This window comes from Natator depressus, chromosome 9 (genome assembly GCF_965152275.1).
Source record: "Natator depressus isolate rNatDep1 chromosome 9, rNatDep2.hap1, whole genome shotgun sequence".
Lineage (NCBI taxonomy): Eukaryota > Metazoa > Chordata > Testudines > Cheloniidae > Natator > Natator depressus.
Window position 1 is genome coordinate 60,718,902 of NC_134242.1, and position 18,884 is coordinate 60,737,785.

At 47.8% G+C, this 18,884-nt stretch overlaps 1 protein-coding gene across 4 annotated transcripts in view; it reads left to right on the top strand.

Moving 5' to 3' along the window:
* Positions 1 to 18,884, top strand: part of ENOX2 (ecto-NOX disulfide-thiol exchanger 2) — a 136,667-nt gene that overhangs the window by 94,347 nt on the left and 23,436 nt on the right. For all 4 annotated transcript variants that reach the window (XM_074964353.1, XM_074964355.1, XM_074964351.1 and 1 more), the window contains exons 8-10: positions 2,001 to 2,107; positions 13,250 to 13,364; positions 18,118 to 18,299. In XM_074964353.1, coding sequence (XP_074820454.1) covers positions 2,001 to 2,107; positions 13,250 to 13,364; positions 18,118 to 18,299 — 404 coding nt within the window. The remainder of the gene's footprint in view (positions 1 to 2,000; positions 2,108 to 13,249; positions 13,365 to 18,117; positions 18,300 to 18,884) is intronic.

The following is an 18,884-nucleotide window of genomic DNA, read 5'->3' on the forward strand; positions in this document are numbered from 1 at the left end:
CAAATACAGTTAATTTACAGATATATGTCATTTATCTCCATAAAATTCTGGTGTTTCGTGGAGGAAGCATTTACGCACAGGGGAATGAACTCCTCATTTGTTCTCTCTTAAATATATTCTGTTAATTATTCTACTGTAGCAATGCCCAACATTCTGCACCTTTGTGTGCAGTCAAGGTAAGTCCCCAGCAGCCCAGTGCCTCGGTGCAACATTCAGGATTGACTCACCAAAGGTAGGATGTAACATACTGTTTTCAAAGTCCTGTTTTATAGAAAGAGGCTCCATAAATAGGAGATTAAATCAATTTCTCATGGTGACGTAGGACCAAATTTTAAACTAGTGCCTTTTGCATTTGGTTTTCCTTTCATGCTTAATCTTGATTCAGATTTTTTTCTATTCTTAACATAAACAAATATGGGCATTGAATCCAGGAAATGCAGTGTTTTCTGCAGAGTAAGTAGTAATAGAGAGAGCAGGAAGTGTTGTGTAATTAGTCACAGACAGATCACGGGCAATCATTAAAAATTCACAGAAACCCGTGACCTGTCCTTGACTTTTACTAAAAATACCCATGACAAAATGGGTAGCCTGGGCAGCTGAGGAGGTTGGAGGGGGAAGGGAGGCAGGGAGCTCCAAGGTCCCCCCTGCTGCAGCTGGGAGCTGCCGGGGTTCCCCCTGCCACCTGCAGCAGCCTGGAGCTCCATGGATCCCCCTGAGGGGAGCAGTGGGGATCCTCCCTGCCGCCCGTGGGGTCCCCCCTGCCACTTGTTGCAGCCGGGAGCAGCGGGGATTCCCCCTGCTGCGGGTCCCCCCTGCCGCCCATGGCAGCGGGGAGTGACGGGGGTCCCTTTTGCCACCAGCAGGGGCGGGAAGCGGCAGGGATTCCCCCCTGCCGCTGGGACCCCCTGCTGCCCTTGGGGGAACGGAGTGGTGGGGGTCCACCTTACCACCTTCAGCTGCCAGGAGCAGTGGGGATTTCCCCTGCCGCTGGGTCCCCCCGTTGTCTATCGTGGCCGGCAGCGGTGGGGAGCTGCAGGGTTCCCCCCTGCCACTTGCGGTGGCTGGGAGCTGTGGGGGTACCTCGCAGTTCAGTGCCTCCACACGTGGCAGGGGACCCTGCAGCTCCCAGCCGGCGCTGGCTGAAGTCACAGATGTCTTTGGAAGTCATGGGTTCCGTGACCTCTGTGACTAAATCACAGCCTTAGTAATTAGTCATTATAACACACCCATTAGTATTCTTATTACAGCTGCACTGGGTAGTCTAAACATAGAGTACACTGAGTTTTATTTCATAAGAATCATGCCCACTACAGCAGGCCAAATATACAAAGCCAATTCTAGCTGTGCTTCTTGTTGTGAGGAGAATTCTACCCCTTTGCAGGGGGAGATCACATACTTCCTTTAAAAACTTCTCCAAAAATTGGCAGGAAAAATATTTTGAGAGAATGACTCCGGAGTCCTGGTTTGACAGGTGAGTGTCCAGGGAAATGAGAGCTTCCTGGTTTTGCTGCCCTGTGGTGGAGGACCCTTCCCTGTGCTTATTTGGATGGTGTGTTATAATGTCCAGGTTATGCGTCTGTGCTTTGGGACTGAAACAGTGGCACAGAAGAACGCAAGCTACACAATCCTTCCATTCTAAAGAGTGCGAGACCCTGTTCTGCTGGATTCCCAGGAAATCCCCTGTTTGACTTGTTGGCTCCACCTATACAATGTATGCTTTGTGCATTTAACCCTTTCTCACTTTTGTTCTGTTGAGAATGACTCTGGCTTCCCCAGTTGTTAATAACTTGAGAGACACTTTGGCTCTGGCCTTCTGGAGTCCCTTCTTTCCTTTCTGGGCACTGAGTCCCTCCTGAGCATGGCCTCAGCACAGTATAGTGTTATAACAAAAGATTAGCCAAACCACCTGCCTGATTCCGCTCTTTTACTCCTTTACTCCTCTCGTTTGCATTCTCTGGATGATATTCTGGCCCGATTTGACTGCTGATTTCACACTACAGTTGAGCAGATAGTGGCTGTGTACCATTCCGCCTCCAAACAAAAGGCTTGGGACCATTTCACGAAAGCTCAGCGTAAGAACATCAGCGTGTGGTGCAAACAAGCCGAGGTTGGTAATTTTTTATTGTGTTAGATCCTCCAGAGTACAGTCTCTTTCTTAACAGGATATTGATTTTAAGTTTACCTGGGCACTTAGTAGCACTGTGCTCACATGGACAGAAACAGCCTTAATGAAATGGTGCAATATGGGCCTTACTTAGATCATCTGCTGCAACAAAGGTAATAAGCGTTCCATTGGTGTCTCTGACTGGAAAAGGATCCTTCATATGCTAACACAGCCCTAGTAACGATAAATTGAGCTCTGTAAGCCATTGGTATTGTGTACAAGAATAACTGTTGGGCCATGGTTTCTATTGTGGTATTAGAACTGTAAAAATTTGTGTACTGGTGTGGAAACTGCGTGGAGTCACCTGAGAGAGGATCCTAAAAAGGACTACATAGTTCTTTATCTAATCCTTGTAACAGTCTTTAGAGGTGCAAAGTTTAAAGCTGGCACAAATGCAGCAGGTCTGATGAAGGACATCGTTATACTTCTGTGTCTATAGAATGTAATTAAGGTTATGTCTTCACTAGAGACCTTACAGTGGCACAGCTGTACCGGTGCAGCTGTGCTGCTGTAAGGTCTCCTTTGTAGCCACCCTGAGAGCTCTCCTGTCGGCGTAGTTAAACCATCCTCAATGAGCGGAGGTAGCCATGATGGCTGGGAATTTTGCCAGAAGCTGGGAATGGGTGAAAGGGGATGGGTCACTTGTTGATTACCTGTTCTGTTCATTCCCTCTGAAGCACCTGGCATTAGCCACTGTTGGAAGACAGGATACTGGTCTAGATGGACCTTTGGTCTGGCCCAGTATGGCCATTCTTATGTTCTTATGACGTAGTGCTGTCCACACTTCCGCTTCTGTCAGTGTAACTCAGTGGTTCTCAACCTATTTATCATTGTAGTCCTCAGGCTGAGAACCACAGCGCCCCCCGCCCAGAGACCCCTCCACAGAGCGGGGCCGGGAGTGGAGCCCTGGGTGCAGGGACAGGCAGCTGGACCCAAGGCCTTGCTGTGCAGGGCTGGGTAGCTGCAGTCTGGACCCTGGACCCTGCCATGGAGGGCTGGGCAGCTGGAGGCTGGACCCTGCCATGGGTGACTGGGCAGCTGGGACCTGGATTTTTTAGCACACAGCTGGGCCGTAGCTGTATGTTAATTGGGCCACATGCAGCCCGTGGGTTGAGAACCACTGGTGTAACTTATGTCAATCAGGGTGGTGTTTTTTCACACCCCTGACTGACAAAAGTGCTAATGACAGGTTTCAGAGTAGCAGCCGTGTTAGTCTGTATTCGCAAAAAGAAAAGGAGTACCTGTGGCACCTTAGAGACTAACAAATTTATTTGAGCATAAGCTTTCGTGAGCTACAGCTCACTTCATCGGGTGCATTCAGTGGCTAATGTAGACATAGCCTAAGTTTACAGTGTAACAGTGGAATTAATTTGGGTTGTGGTTAAAACTGCAGTTCCTTCTAAATGAGAATAAAGGATGAGAGAGACAAGGTGGGTGAGGTAATATCTTTTATTTGACCAGCTTCTGTTGGCGAGAGAGAGAAACTGTCAACCTTACACGGAGCTCTTCCTCAGTCCTGAAGAAGAGTTCTGTGTCGCTCCAAAGTTTGTCTCTCTCACCAACAGAAGCTGATCCAATAAAATATATTTCCTCACCCACCTTGTCTCTCTCATATCCTGGTTCCAACACTGCTACAACACTACAAACAATAAAATATGAGGCAGAAGAGATCTGTTCTTATCTGGTCCCTGTATGAAGCAGTGCTGCACCTTCACAGTTTAGTTCCAGAAAAATTAAGATCACTGAACACTTCTTTTTATGGAAATGATATTCTCCCAGTATTTGGCTCTCAGTTTCTAAGGATGGAAAACTTGTACACTGTAACCCATTCTTCCATCAGACCACTGGAAAGGGTCATAACACTAGATCCCTGCCTGTAGAGTTCATCCAGCTCCTCTTTGGCATGCCTGAGGAAGTGTGCAGGAGGGGACTTTGCTATAGTAAACCTTGTAAGGTCTGCGGGAGTGGCTGCAGAGATCTGCTACACTGAGGAGATCTGTAGGCATGAAGCTCCTCTCCTGAAGACCTCATAGGATAGCGCTCCTCCCACACTGAGTCCCACTCTTACTCCTCTCCCCTTATGAAGGCTGATGTCAAAAGTGGTGTCTTCCAAACTATTATCCCCCCAGGGCATAAACAGTGATGTAGAACATGCAAATAATTCAGTTATTTTCAGATAATAAAACTTAAAAAGAAGTCTGCGTCTAGATTTAATCATATCCTCAAGTGAATCAGTCATCAAGTCTCACAACAAAGACATTTATCAGCTGCAGAGATCCAGGTTTGTGAATCGAAGTTCAAGAAGGAATAATTTTAAGATACTCCTGCCTCTTACACTGAGGAGTGGAGAAATTTGTGAATTCACAAAGTGCATTCTTTATTCACAGAGGAAGTGCTGTAAGTTTGGAAATCATCTTTTATGTTTGAAAAATAAAGTAATTGAGTCCCTGCTAATCTCAACATAACCTTAACCATGGAGCTGCCCTGGCAGCTGCATAATGAGCAAACTCTGCCCATGCGGGGAAGTACAATGCTGTATTAATAAGAGACTGCAACTTGGGTAGATATTTGTAGCCATTGTTTACAAAATTCGGATGGATGGAAGATAGGGTATTGACTAATCAAAGCTTGGGACGCGGAGTCAGGAGATCTAGGTTATACACTCCAGTCTGCCACAGACCTGCTGTGAGGCCTCGAACAACTCATTACATCTCCAGGTCTCAGTTCCCTGTTAGTAAAATGGAGATCTGTCTGCTTCTGTGGCCCCAGCAATGAGGTATCTGGACACATCACAGTCATTAATGAACTGATCCCTGAGGAAGGGATATACCAATACTATCAACACTACCATTTTACACATGGGAAGCTCAAGCAGAGAGTAATTAGGTGGTTGCCCAAGATCACACATGAACTTTATGACAGACAGGACTTTTGTCTTCTGAGTCCCAGTTCAGTGCTTGAACCACAAGACCATGCTCCTCCCATGATGCTGTCAGGCATAGTTAAATCCTTTGTGACCCACAGAAGGAAGGGGGCAGCAAGGTGCAAACTGTTCTTCTCTGAGGTCCTGGTGCTAGTTGTGGAGTGTTCCTGTAGAGCATTTTCTGTGTGACTTACTTGTTGGTGTCTGACTGGAAGCAGTGGGTTTAGGGCAGAGCAGGATGTACATGCTGGCTTGTCATGGAACTTTGGCATTGATATAGGTTGCCAATACACCCTCACAGTCTTCTAAACTGTTAACTTTATTCAAGTTTAGAAAGACAGGTGCTGGCCACTGGCCAGCTGTGTGTTGCAGGCGATGGGAGGCTGCAGCAACCCGGCAACAGCATGTTGTGGTGTGTGTTGTCAAAGCTGGCCACTGGGGCTGTGCAAAATGTAAGCACCAATCCAAAAGCAGACAGTGCTCCCCTGGCTTAGAATTGAAATGACAGAGGTTTGCAGCTGTCTGAGAAGATCCAGGCTGGACCCTTCCTCACCCCATACAATTCCCCTGCCAACTATGGCACCTAGGCAGACCGTGCCTCCCACCAAGGTGTCGTACTCACCTCACTTACTATTAGCTGACCAATGGGGATAGAGTTTTCACCCTAAACAAGACTTCTAGGGGAACCGGCTTGGACATTTCCCCAGCTCAACATCTTTGTGAGTGATGGAGGCACATGTCCCCCATCCTTCAGGGGAGCGTGTAGCTGGGCTGTTCACCTCCCACTTCCAAGCATCAGTACCAAGAAATCCTCTTCAGTACAATTTGCTTCTTATTTTGCAACCATTCCCATGCAAATTGGTGAGGATTCAGAGAATGATTAAAGGATATGAAAATGTACCTTTTAGTGATAGACTCAAGGAGCTCAAACCATTTAGCTTAACAAAGAGAAGTTTAAGGGGTGACTTGATCCTAGCTTATAAGTACCTACATTGGGGAAAAAATTGATAATGGGCTCTTCATTCTAGAAGAGAAAGACATAACATGATTCCGTGGCTGGATTCAAAGCTAAACAAATTCTGACTGGAAATAAGGTATAAGTTGCAAATGGTAAGAGTAATTGATCATTGGAGCAACTTACCAAGGGTCGTGGTGGATTCTCCATCACTGACCATTTTAAAATCAAGACTGGATTTTGATTAGAAGATCTGCTCTAGGAATTCTTTTGGGGAAGTTCTGCGGCCTGTGTTATACAGGAGGTGATCACAATGGTCCCTTCTGGTCTTGGAATCTGAGTCTATGAAACTCTCTCTGTGTCCTAGCTGCTAACAGGTGACACAAAGCCACACTGTACTAGAGTAGGCTACAGAAGCATCTGATTAGACATTCCATCTGGAAGGCTATGTAGCAAAGTTGGTAAGATTTCTGTTTATTGTAGGTATATCTTTGAGACCTAGTTTTTACTCTCAGCTGTGCCTGAAATAACCTTGGATAAGCTATTACCAGCAGGAGAGTGAGTTTGTGTGTGTATGGGGGTGGGGGGGGGGTGAGAAAACCTGGATTTGTGCTGGAAATGGCCCACCTTGATTTTCATACACATTATAAGGAGAGTGGTCACTTTGGATAAGCTATTACCAGCAGGAGAGTGAGTTTGTGTGTGTGGTTTTTTGGGGGGGGGGGAAAAGGGGGGGGGTTTGAGAAAACCTGGATTTGTGCTGGAAATGGCCCAACTTGATTATCATACACATTGTAAAGAGAGTGGTCACTTTGGATGGGCTATTACCAGCAGGAGAGTGAGTTTGTGTGTGTGTGTGGGGGGGGGCGGAGGGTGAGAAAACCTGGATTTGTGCTGGAAATGGCCCAACTTGATTATCATACACATTGTAAGGAGAATGATCACTTTAGATAAGCTATTACCAGCAGGAGAGTGGGGTGGGAGGAGGTATTGTTTCATGGTCTCTGTGTATATAATGTCTTCTGCAGTTTCCACAGTATGCATCCGATGAAGTGAGCTGTAGCTCACGAAAGCTTATGCTCAAATAAATTGGTTAGTCTCTAAGGTGCCACAAGTACTCCTTTTCTTTTTGCGAATACAGACTAACACGGCTGTTGCTCTGAAATCTGTCCTTATACAGGCTCTGAGTTATGTTATCTGTGAATAATAGTTATCTCTCCAGCAGTATGACACTTTGGCTCAGGATAAGGGTGGTGAAATGCACAGAACCGTTAATAGTTGTCAGTGGAAGATGTGTGATAATAATTAATGGCCTATGGATGTGCACCTTCCTCTGGGCTAAAGGGTATCATGTGGGGTAGCCCATCTCTCTCATATTTTGCTTTGCCCAGATTGTATGATAGACAGGCCTATCATTGCAAGACCGCCTATCATTGCAAGACCACCTACAGCAGGGACCAAAATTGTGAGTTGGCAGCACGGCAAAAGGAATCCATAGAGTAAGGAATCCTCTCCCATAAGGGGTGTTGCCTGCAGTCTCAGAGTCTGATGGGCACACGGGAAGTGTCATGGATGGAGAATCAAGCTAGAGGGATGGATGGTGACAATTATTCATTTTTCTTATAATTAAGAACCATATAATCAAACTGGCTGTGTCTAACTGGTCAGTTTACAACCTCTCTAACTCTTCGTCTTAATGAGTTCACTAAAAGGCTTTGGAAAATCTTGTTCCATTTCACCTCCCATAACTGCGGTTAGCCCTCAAAGTCAGAATATAGTGGATATGTAACAACAAAGGTTACCCTTTTTGATTTAATGTAATGTGTAACAGCGACAGAAGGCTCTTTGCAGCTATGTTCCTGCTTTGAAAAAGTGCAGTCTAACCTACCCCTACTGAGGTCAAACTTACCTCAAGTGTATTTCTTGTGCTATACTTTGACATTAAACCATGGTATCATTTCAGGTCAGCCCTGCATACTATTTGTTACACAAAAGGCTTTATGCAACGTGGGAGTGAAAGACCCAGTGACCTAACCTACTGAGAAGCATTATTTTTGTGTAGGGGGACGTTGCTTAGTTATCATAACATAGGCAAGTCATAAATCACAATAAGGCAAGGAGCTCCACGCAGCTTCACTGCAATGGATGGAGATTCTGATTCACAAATGAGCAGGCTGCCAGAAATTCTGTCATCAGCCTGTCACCATCATGTGAGAGTATCCATAGGAAGCTAAAATCCTGACAACACATCATTATTTTGCAAATTAAATAAATGCGCATCTAGGCAAAACCTTGAATGCAGGTGAGAGAGGATTCACATTAATAACATATTTTAGCACTAATGACCCTAATTAACATGTTGAGTGATTATTTAGGTATGAATGGTTTGCTTGGCAAAAAATAACCTCTCGGCCTCCTATTGAACTTTTTGTACTCATTGTGATTTTATTGTTTTATTTACATCATAAACACAAAATACGCTGAGACATGCTATTCTAAACTTATGCCTTTAAGTAGTACTAGTAGCCAAAAGCCCATGCCGTCACAAAATAATCCACCATCTATGTCTCCCTTATACAGCCAATGAAACTGTTGCATGCAAATTAGCTGTGGAATAAGGATGCTGATTGGTTCAATTACTTTTGATATCACAGTTACACACTACATCGGGGTGGGCAAATTTTTTGGCCCAAGGGCCACATCTGGGCATGGAAATTGTATGGCGGGCCATGAATGCTCATGAAATTGGGGGTTGGGGTGCGGGAGGGGGTGAGGGCTCTGGCTGGGGGTGCAGGCTCTGGGGTGGGGCTGGGGATGAGGGGTTGGGGCGTGGAAGGGGGGTCAAGGGTGCAGGCTCCGGGCAGCACTTACCTCAAGCAGCTCCCGGAAACAGCAGCATGTCCCCGCTCTGGCTCCTATGCGGAGGCGCGGCCAGGTGGCTCTGTGCCCTGCCCTGTCCGCAGGCACTGCCCCTGCAGCTCCCATTGGCTGTGGTTCCTGGCCAATGGGAGCTGTGGGGGCAGTGCTTGGGTCGGGGGCACTGTGCGGAGCCCCTTGGCTGCTTCTTCGGATAGGAGCCGGAGGGAGGACATACCGCTGCTTCCGGGAGCCAAGCAGAGCCATGGCATGCACAGAGCAGAGCAAGCCCCCAACCCCGCTCCCCGGCTGGAGTGTGGGAGCAGGGCAAGCCCCAGACTCCACTCCCCAGCGAGAGCTCGAGGCCCAGATTAAAACGTCTGAAGGGCCAGATGCAGCCCCTGGGCCGTAGTTTGCTCACCCCTGCACTACGTGCATTTGTCATATTGTGTAATACTTTGTCTATCCTATGTAACATTGATAAATATTTACAGTAGACACACTTGTATCATAATTACAGGAAGTGCACACTAAAACACACAGCTTTCAAGAATAAAAGCTCATCCTGCTCAACAGATAAAGCAGCCCAGAATACAAGCCGTACATGTGCGGCTGAGCAACTCTGAGGTTATGTTTGTAAGCATGTGGAACCCTTGACGAAGACACAACAAGTCTCTTGTGCGTATTTTATAGACTGGACTAAGGGACTCGGAGATGAGCTTTCTCTTTATTACCAGTTCTGCATAGTGTCATGGAAGGGCAATTTGTTTTTGTTTTTTCTTTCATGAGAGCTACCTGGTGGCTGGTTTTTATGCAGGAAGGCACAGTTTATCTGTGAGGGAGAATCTGTAGCTCATAGATTATTCATAGATTTTAAGGCCAGAAGGAGCCCCTATGATCATCTGTAACTCACCCAGTAAACTCTGTATCATGCCCATAACTTCTGTGTGAGCCTATGACATTATGGGGTTTCACCCAGGCCAATAAGGAGTTGTGTCGCCGGCTGCCCTGTATCCCTGGGTGCTTTTGTGCTGTGCTGCTTTGGTTCAGAGCCCTGACACCAGCAACCTGTTCACAGAACAATGGCTTCACCATGACTTCCACCAGCCAGGCTACTCCTTGCAGGGTGACACCAATAGCTTCTTCAGTCCTACGTCTCCTCAAAACCGTCTCCCTTGCAGTGTCCAGTCCCTCTCACTGGAATCACGCATCTATAATTTATTACATGCTGCCCTCACACAGATCACTCAGTAATATCAATGAACTACGTGTTACCAGTTGGCATATGATACCTCACATGATACTCTTTAGACACAGATTATGACAACGGGGTATTGGGGCAATGAGTGTGTCAGGCCTGATGTGAATTATATTATGGTGTTTTCTCTGTCCGTGGGCATTGAGGGACTCCCTGGCTCACAGAGCTATAGTAGCTATCTTAGAAAGCCAGACTTGTATTAATGCCTTCCAGTGATGGAGAATCCACCAGGTCCCAAGGTAGATTATTCCAGTGCAGCAAGAGCATAAAACAAATTAGTTTTGATGTTACATTCAATAAGAGGGGCTGCTGTATTGGGTGTATTATTCAGTCCTGGATTTAGTTACTCTAAATAAAGCTGCCGTAGCACCAGAGTGCTACAGAGTTAGGTCCTGCTTTCAGTTGAGCTCAACAGACAGGTTACAGTGTAATGTGAGGGTCTGAGAGGTGGCTTGGTCCCTTAGTCCAGTCTATAAAATTGTATATATGTTGGGAGTCATTGCAATGGCTGGGATCAGGAATAGGCCCTGTTCAGTAATTCGCCTATGAGGGCCTGCTGGTGCCCAGAACTGCTAAATGCTGCTGCTGAGTACAACTACTGAAGGAATCAGTACATGCTAGCACCTGGTGGAACTTTGTAGGCCAGGGTAGCTACCTAGCTGCCAAGCATCTTCCCTTGCATAAGGTCTCTCTTAAGTACCTGCACCCTACAGTCTCTCCAGCTTCATCCTCCAGAGCTCCCATTTTGGGTGCTGGCCAGCCCTGTCCCAGAGCTTGCTATGCACCCTGGGCTATGCTGGCTCCTCTGCGCCTCTCTGGCTTCAAGACCATCAAGAGTGTTAGGTATTAAAGAGAGTGAATTAATGCATTTGGGAAGATTTCCCTCCTGATTCCTATTCCCCGTCACATGTACCATTGGATCAAATGCTTGACAGAGTCCCTTGTTTGTAGCCTAGCCAGCTCTGGCTCCTGAACTTCATTGCACTGTCATCTCTGACTGACTAGCAGGGTCAACATTCATTCCTGTCCTTTTCATGGTACCTTTCCTATGGCTTTCCCTTTGCACCAATCTGAGAATGTTTCTGTTTCCCACGGCTTGGCTGCTCTTTTCATGGGTAGCCGAACATGAATAGAGAGAACGCTTATTGGCTCCAGGCTCCTGTGGTAAGGTTGCCTCTTGTTTTGCTTAGTAAATGAGACTTCTCTGCCTTCTCTACAGTCATTATTTATGGGACACTCAATCTTAGCAAAGCTCTTTCTGGTAAGTTGGCATTAGAAGGGGCACTTTGCAACCTCTGATGGACTCTGGTAAGTAACTTTGGCATCCTAACACCTGAACACATTTACCCATCTCTCTTCCTGTGTGGTTCCTGTATTGATATTGTGCCCTATGACAGAACCCTGGGTGTGAATGACACTTTTCAGAGAGAATGTCAGAAGCTGGGAATGGGCGACAGGGGATGGATCACTTGGTGATTACCTGTTCTATTCATTTCCTCTGGGGCACCTGGAATTGTCAGAAGACAGGATACTGGGCTAGATGGACTTTTAGTCTGTTCCAGTATGGCCGTTCCTATGTTCTAATGAAGCTGCTGGACTGGCTTCTCCACTGTCTTGCACGTGGCGCAGGCAGACATTTACACCTGTGCAAAGTGGGAATGAACCGCTACCATTCTGCCCCAGTACAGGTGCAAATCAGTACAAGGCCGAGGACAGTCAGGCCTATGGCCCTGCCCTGAGGAGCTGCAGGTTAGGCTGGCTCTGACATCACATGTTGAGAGCAGAGGTGAGGCCAGGCAAGGGAAAGGCGGAGGTCGGTTGGCACCCAGTCCTATTTGGAGCCTGGTTGTCCCATTGTGCTTCCTTTCCCTTTTAGCTCCAAAATCTGAGGACAAGTTCCTGACAGAGAGTGGAAAGGAGGGAGGGAGGGTTTGATAGAGGAACAGGAAGGCTGCATGGTGCACAGGCCCAGGGAGGGCATTTCAGGCACAGGAGACAGAATGGGAGCATGCTAAAAAGCATAATGCACAGAAATCGGAGCAGCATGGCCCAGAGCACATGTGGGAATGTGTCCCCACCTCCCTCATGTACTCACAGCTGCCCCAACTCTCTCTCTGCAAACAGGCTTCCCCCCTGCATCATTGTGCAGGTACAAAGGGCCTCCCATGGCTGTGGACTAAAGAGGCTGCAGTAACAGGTTAGCATAGGTGTAAAACATTCACGCTTGTGGGTCATTTGTATGAAACCCTCCCATGCAGTGAGCAAAGAGCTGGCTGTATTCTGACTTGCCAGCTTTAGGCACCATTGTCATATCTCCTGGGTATCATTTGGCTGTGTGGCTGTCAGGAGGCTTTGGTACCTTCCACAATTGGGAATGGCTGAATGGACACAGTGGTCCCGCCGTCAGCTGGATCCTCCATGGAGCTGTAGTAATGGTTTGTGGCTCCATTGCTGCAGCTTCATGTTGGTGGAGCAGGGGGGAAAATACAAATAAATAAATAAAAAAATAAATAACAAATAAATAAAAAACCCCCTTGAGTGATTCACCATTTCCTCCTGTGAGCAGTTGGACATCAGCAGCTCATATAGGTGATGGCTCAAATCTGATTCCTGACTTCCTCTCAGCTCCTTAGCAGTACAGTACAATACAAAACCAGAGAAGAGGCTTCTCCCAGCTTGCAACACCGGAACTGGCACTTCATAGACCTGCTTTGCAACCTGGGCAGGTGTGAAGAGGATGTATGGCATGGCAGAGCAGTGCGGGGGGAGGGGCAGGGCAGGGCTGAGCAAGGGTAATAGGGGAGGGACAAGGTGGGGCAGTGCTGAGCAAGGTGCACGTTGGGGAAACACTGGGTGAGGGCAACAATTCAGGTGGAGGGCAGTGCTGGGTGAGTGTGCTGGGGAAGTGGGTGGAATATTTTATTCCAGGAGTGTTTTACAATGTGAATGGTCTTTGCTGCTATGTGGTTGGGGCAATGAAGTACTCCTCACATGCTCTTTTCTGGTAGCACTGGGTCTGTTCCTTGCAGACTCTTTTAAAACAAACGAGTGGCTTGTAACCTTACATTGAAAGATCTTCTGTTTAAACTTTAGGAAATCCGCAACATTCATAATGATGAACTCATGGGTATTCGAAGAGAGGAGGAAATGGAAATGTCTGACGATGAGATAGAAGATCCCTCAGAGACGAAAGAAACAGAAGAATCAGGTACAATCATTTGCTATGGATGATAAATATATCTGCATGTTGTGTCTGGACTGTGTGAATTCCTTGGGGAGCCCCGAATGATAGATTCCTAGCTGTGGAAGTGAGCCAATTACCTAGTCTGAACAGTGGAGCTTCTACTGCAGTTTTCTACAATTGGGATTTAGACGCCAAAAATCTCAGGAATATTGGACTCTGGGCTTTGGTTATCCCTGGGCTAATGTGCTTCAGATTCCTGGAGAATAGGAACAGAGGAACTGCCAGACTGCATCAAAGCCGAGGTCCATTTAGCTCAGTTTCTCATCTCCAACAGTGGCTAGCACCAGCTGCTTCAGAAGGAGGTGTAAGAACCTTGCAGAAGCAGATGTGGGGTAATCCTCCTCCCCATCAGGCTCTCATCCTAATCCATAATAGTCAGAGACTGGCTTAAACCCTGAAGCAGGAGGTTTTATAGCCACTCAAAATGTTTGTTAATACACCTCTACCCCGATATAATGTGGTCCTTGGGAGACAAAAAATCTTACCGCGTTATATGTGCCTCCCCAAACAGCCTGGCCCTGCCCCCTATCCGACCCCCACCAACTTCCCGCCCCCTGACTGACCCCTCAGAACCCCCGACTCATCCAACCCCCCCTGCTCCCTGTCCCCTGACTGTCCCCCGAGACCCTCTGCCCCTTATCCAATCCCCCAGCCCGGCTCCCTTAACATGCTGCTCAGAGCAGCGTGTTGGAGCCAGACACGCTGCCACCATAGGCACCAACTCCATGGGTGCTCCGGGGCTGGAGCACCCATGGATAAAAATTGGTGGGTGCAGAGCACCCACCGGCAGCTCCCCGCCCCGCCCCCCTACCCCAGCTCACCTCTGCTCTGCCTTCGCCGCCTCCCCTGAGTGCGCTGCTGCCACTCCGCTTCTCCCCCCGCCCTCCAAGGTTTGCCGCGCAAGCCTGGGAGGGAGGGGGGAGGAGGGAAAATGCTTTACCGTGTTATATCTGAATTTGTGTTATATCTGATCGCGTTATGTTGGGGTAGAGGTGTATTAACTATTATAACTCTGGATATTCTTGTTGGTGACACAAATTTCCAATTCCTCTTCGAATCTTGCTAAAGTTTTGGCCTCAATGACACCCTGTTGCAGTGAGTTCCACAGGTTAATCACACTTTGTGTTAAAAGGTATTTCTTTTCTCAGTTTTGAATTTGCCACCTTTGAGTGTCATATTCTTGTGTTATGAGGCAGGGAGAGTACAAGTTCCCAATCTCCCTTCTCTAAACTATTCGTTATTTCTATAGTTTTATCATGTCCCTGCTTATTTGTCTCCCAACCTTTTCAATCTCTCTTACAAGAGTTTTTCCAGGACCTTGATCATACTTGCTGCCCTCCTCTGAGCTCCTTCTAGTTCTGTGATATCTTTTTTGAGACAGGGTGACCAGTAGGCTGACCAATTTACATAATGGTCTTAGAATATCTTCTGTATTATTCAGGGGTGGCGCCAGCCTCTTCCTGGTGGGGGCTAGACAGAAAATTGGGGGGGGGCTGCTCCCTCCTCACCACAAGCCCCAGCCCTCTCCATGGTCCCGCCCCTGCTCCTCCTCAGTTAAGTGCCACCCCCACCTTCTTCCACCAAGACCCCCAGGTTGGAGGCCAGAAGCCAGAGCTGGGCAGTGCAGGGTGGCCGCTGCCCTGGCTGGTGACATGGTGCAGGAGACTGTGGCGCTTCCATCTCCTTCTCCTGCTGCTGCTTGGGGCCCTGGGGCTGCGGCTCCTCCTCAGCTCCCCACCACCCTTTGACTGCTCACAGCGCGTAAAAGCCTCCTGGGTGGGGGGACCCAGCTCTGGGGCTGGCAGAACCCTCGGGGAGCAGCAACCACATGGGGGTGCAGGAGCCTTGGCCAGAGTGGGTCAGTCTGGGCACTGTGGGGAGTCCTGGACTCTCTACCTGCTCTGGGCAGTGCACCCCAATGGGCAGGGACACAGACCGGGGGCTGCTGTCGGGCACCCCTGCCCCCACTTAGGCTTACTTCTACGCTGCTGCTGGCACTGCCTTCAAAGCTGGATGGCCGGAGAGCAGCGGCTCTGGGCGGGTGCCCACCTCTGAAGGCTGCGCTGTTGTCAGCAGCAGCAGAGAAGTATCTGCATTTGACCTTTGTGCTGGGGGGGGTGCCTATTATAGGGGGGCTAAGGTAAATATTGGGGTGGCTATAGCCCCCACAAGCCCTCCTCTAATGCTGCCTCTGGTATTATTCACCTCTCCATTCCTTATGCACCCTAACATCCTGTTTGCTCTTTTGACTGCAGCAGCACACTGAGCAGAGGTCTCCATTGAGCTGTCCACAGGGATGCCATGTCCTTTCTTGAGCTGATGCACTTAATTTGGATCCCAGTAAGAATTATAGCTGAGCAAGAGCTTTGCAATCGTAAAGGTTAAGACCCGCTTTCAGTTTAAGGGTTGGTAGTTCTAAGTGCTCTAAACTCTATACAGTTAATCAGATTGCCTTGACATTTAGGGTGCCTTGTGGGGGTGCAGGGTAGAGTCAGTGAACCAAATTTGGAGCCATTGGACCAAGTGTAGTCCTGAGATATAGTCCCCTAAATACACCTTTACACATACTCTGTTGTTATTATATTACACACACACATGATTTTAAAAGGACATTATTAAGGTTGCAATACCAAACACTCAAAAATGCCAGACTGAAAATTGCCCATGCAAGCCATTCACTGGCCCCTCTCCGTGCTTATACATTATGATACATCTCAATTACATGCTCACAATTTTTTCCACAGGATCCCTGCCTCGTTCAGTGCACGGGTGCTTACTGAATTAGCAGCTATTCACTATTTTGTTTTGTCCTCATTGTTCAGTGTGTGGCCTATTCTTTATTTACTGCCCGTTGCTCAAATCCTGCTCTGAAGACAGAATTATTAATTTCCTCATGTTGTTCATCGATATGGTATCTGAATGCGTCAAATATTTCTGAATTTATTTTCACAACACCCTGAGATGAGGGGGTAATATGATTACCATTGTGCAGATGGGGAACAGAGTGATTAAGGTCACACAGATCTCTGCCGCTTGAGCTAATGGAGGAATGGATAGCGGTAGTAGATTGTCATCCTCTGTGTGTGCCAGCCGCAGAGAGGATGGGGCACTTTGCCATTGGGGTTCACAGCTGTTTGCTGACAGCAGAGGACTGGTGAGACTCAGGGATGATGGATATCCGGAGGGGAGTGCATGCTACTGGGCACAGACCCTTCTGTCCCCTCCCCTCCAACCTGTCCCAGTCCCTTTTCCGCACTCCTGGTTCTTCATCCCAGATCCAGTTTTCTTAGCCAATAGATCCTAGTGTCCTCCTCTCTGGATTCCATGTACCAGTTTCCCCCTCCACTTTCCCCCTCCACTTTCAGTCCCAGTCTCCTGGCCCAGTCATTTCCTGTCACCTCCTCAAGTCCCCAACTCCTTGTCTCCATTCTCCTTGTCCAGCCAGTCCCAATTCTCCCCCTGCATCTTGGCTCTTCATCAGATCTGTCTCCCCACACCCCTCACCTCCCTCCTACTGATTCTCATTCCCAGTCTCCTCGTCCAGCCAGTCCCACTCTCCTCCTCCTCAACTCCCAGTTTGAGTTTCCCTCTCTCCTGCCAGCCTCCAGTTCCTATCTCTCCACCACCACCACCCATTGTTTTTTTGTCCCAATTTAGTCCCTCTCCCCCCACCCCCAGAATTCAAATCAGGCATCTTTCTCCTCCACACTGCCTGGGCCCTGTGGGGCTTGGAGTGGGGGTGGGAAGGGTTGCTAAGAGCACAGGAAAGAGAATCTACCTTCTCTCAGTTCTGATGCCCTGCTCGGGGCCACTGCACAGTAGTCCAGAGCTGTAACTGCCCGCTCAGCTGCGGGATAGAGCATGCCCAGTGTGGCCAGACTCTTTGGAGACATTAGCTGTTAAAATCTAAGATGTCTTTACTGAGCATGTGCAAACTGCTGTCTCTCAAAGTCTTGTACCTTGGCCAAATTTGGGCAGATTTTCGTGGGGATGACAAAATGCACATCCTTGATACAAAGGTCACCTGTCAGTAGATTTCTAGTACTTGCTCCAAAGTGTGGGGTGCTAGAGTTGTCTGAATATTGTTTGAAGTCAGCAGAACTTTTTAACGTTAGCAAAACAACATATTTTCCCTCAGCCTTGTCAGAAACCACTGAACTGCTTTGGCAGGGGGGAAAAAATTTCAGCCTGGGGCAGTTGCCTGGCATGGAAAATTTCAGCTCAGATGGTTGAAGTTTGGCAAAATTCTATGCAACTGAAAACAGGGTCTTGTAATGGAAGTGTCAGGCAGCCTTAATAACAGATAGTAACATTACTTGTAAGACAGTTGTACCTAGAGGCTTCCATTGATATCAGGGTCCATTATTCCAGGAACCACACAGACACATATTGACAAACAGCCCAGCCCCAAAGATCTTACAGTCTAAATAGACATGGCAGACAAAAATTGGGAGGAAGTAAATTGTGTTATCCCCATTTTACAGATGGGGTCTGAGGCCCAGATCCTCTGAGGGAGTTAGGCACCAGATCTCCATTGATTTCAATGGGAGTTAGGCACCAAAATACCTTTCAGGATCTGGGCCTACGTGACTGGCCCAAGGTCATGCTTTGGGGCAGAGCCAGGAACTGAATGCAGGACTCTTACTCACAAGACCGACATTGCTCTCCTTTTATTTGTTTTTTTAATGTTTGTTTCCTGTGTTCGTCATTCTCCTAGCACTGATATCCCAGGCAGAGGCCCTAAAGGAGGAAAACGACAGTTTGCGCTGGCAGCTGGATGCCTACAGGAATGAGGTGGAGCTGTTAAAGCAAGAGCAGGGAAAAGTGAACAGAGATGAAGACACAACTAGAGAGCAGCAGTTGAAACTCCTCCAGCAAGCTTTGCAGGGAATGCAGCAGGTAAGGCTACTTTTACCTATAGTCATGACCTTGCTACGAGTGCAAAGTGGTCTCAGCTTCTCTCCATGGCTCTAAAATGGGAGCAATAGCAACACACTCAAAAAGCCATTTTCCCTTTTTTCAGCTGGAGCAACAGCTAATGTCTTGGAAGTTTATATTCAGATGAAAGCAACTTTCTGCCATTCTCAAGGTTACAAAAACAATAGAACTCCTGGGTGGATATGAACTGATGACAATCATCTGGAAGTCTAGTTCTGTTATGTACACATTAATGCATCCTACAGCTATGTCCGAAATGTAGGTGTCAGGGATCCGCAGGGTCTGGTCTTTGCCCCAGCCTGTAACCAGTCCCTTGGGAGTGACAGCTTTGATTCTCCGAACCCCCAGGGTTCACACAGTTCCACACCTGTGACCCCCAAGACTCCAAAACTGGACCTTCGGTCACCCGTGATCTCTGTTTCTGTCTGTGGCTTCTTACAGTGAATCCAGCCAAGGCAGACTCCTGTGGGAGACTTGTACAGTACCTCTTCAGGTCACAGTGCTCTCAGTGGGTATGCCTACACTGTAGTGTAAGCCTTGGCACAG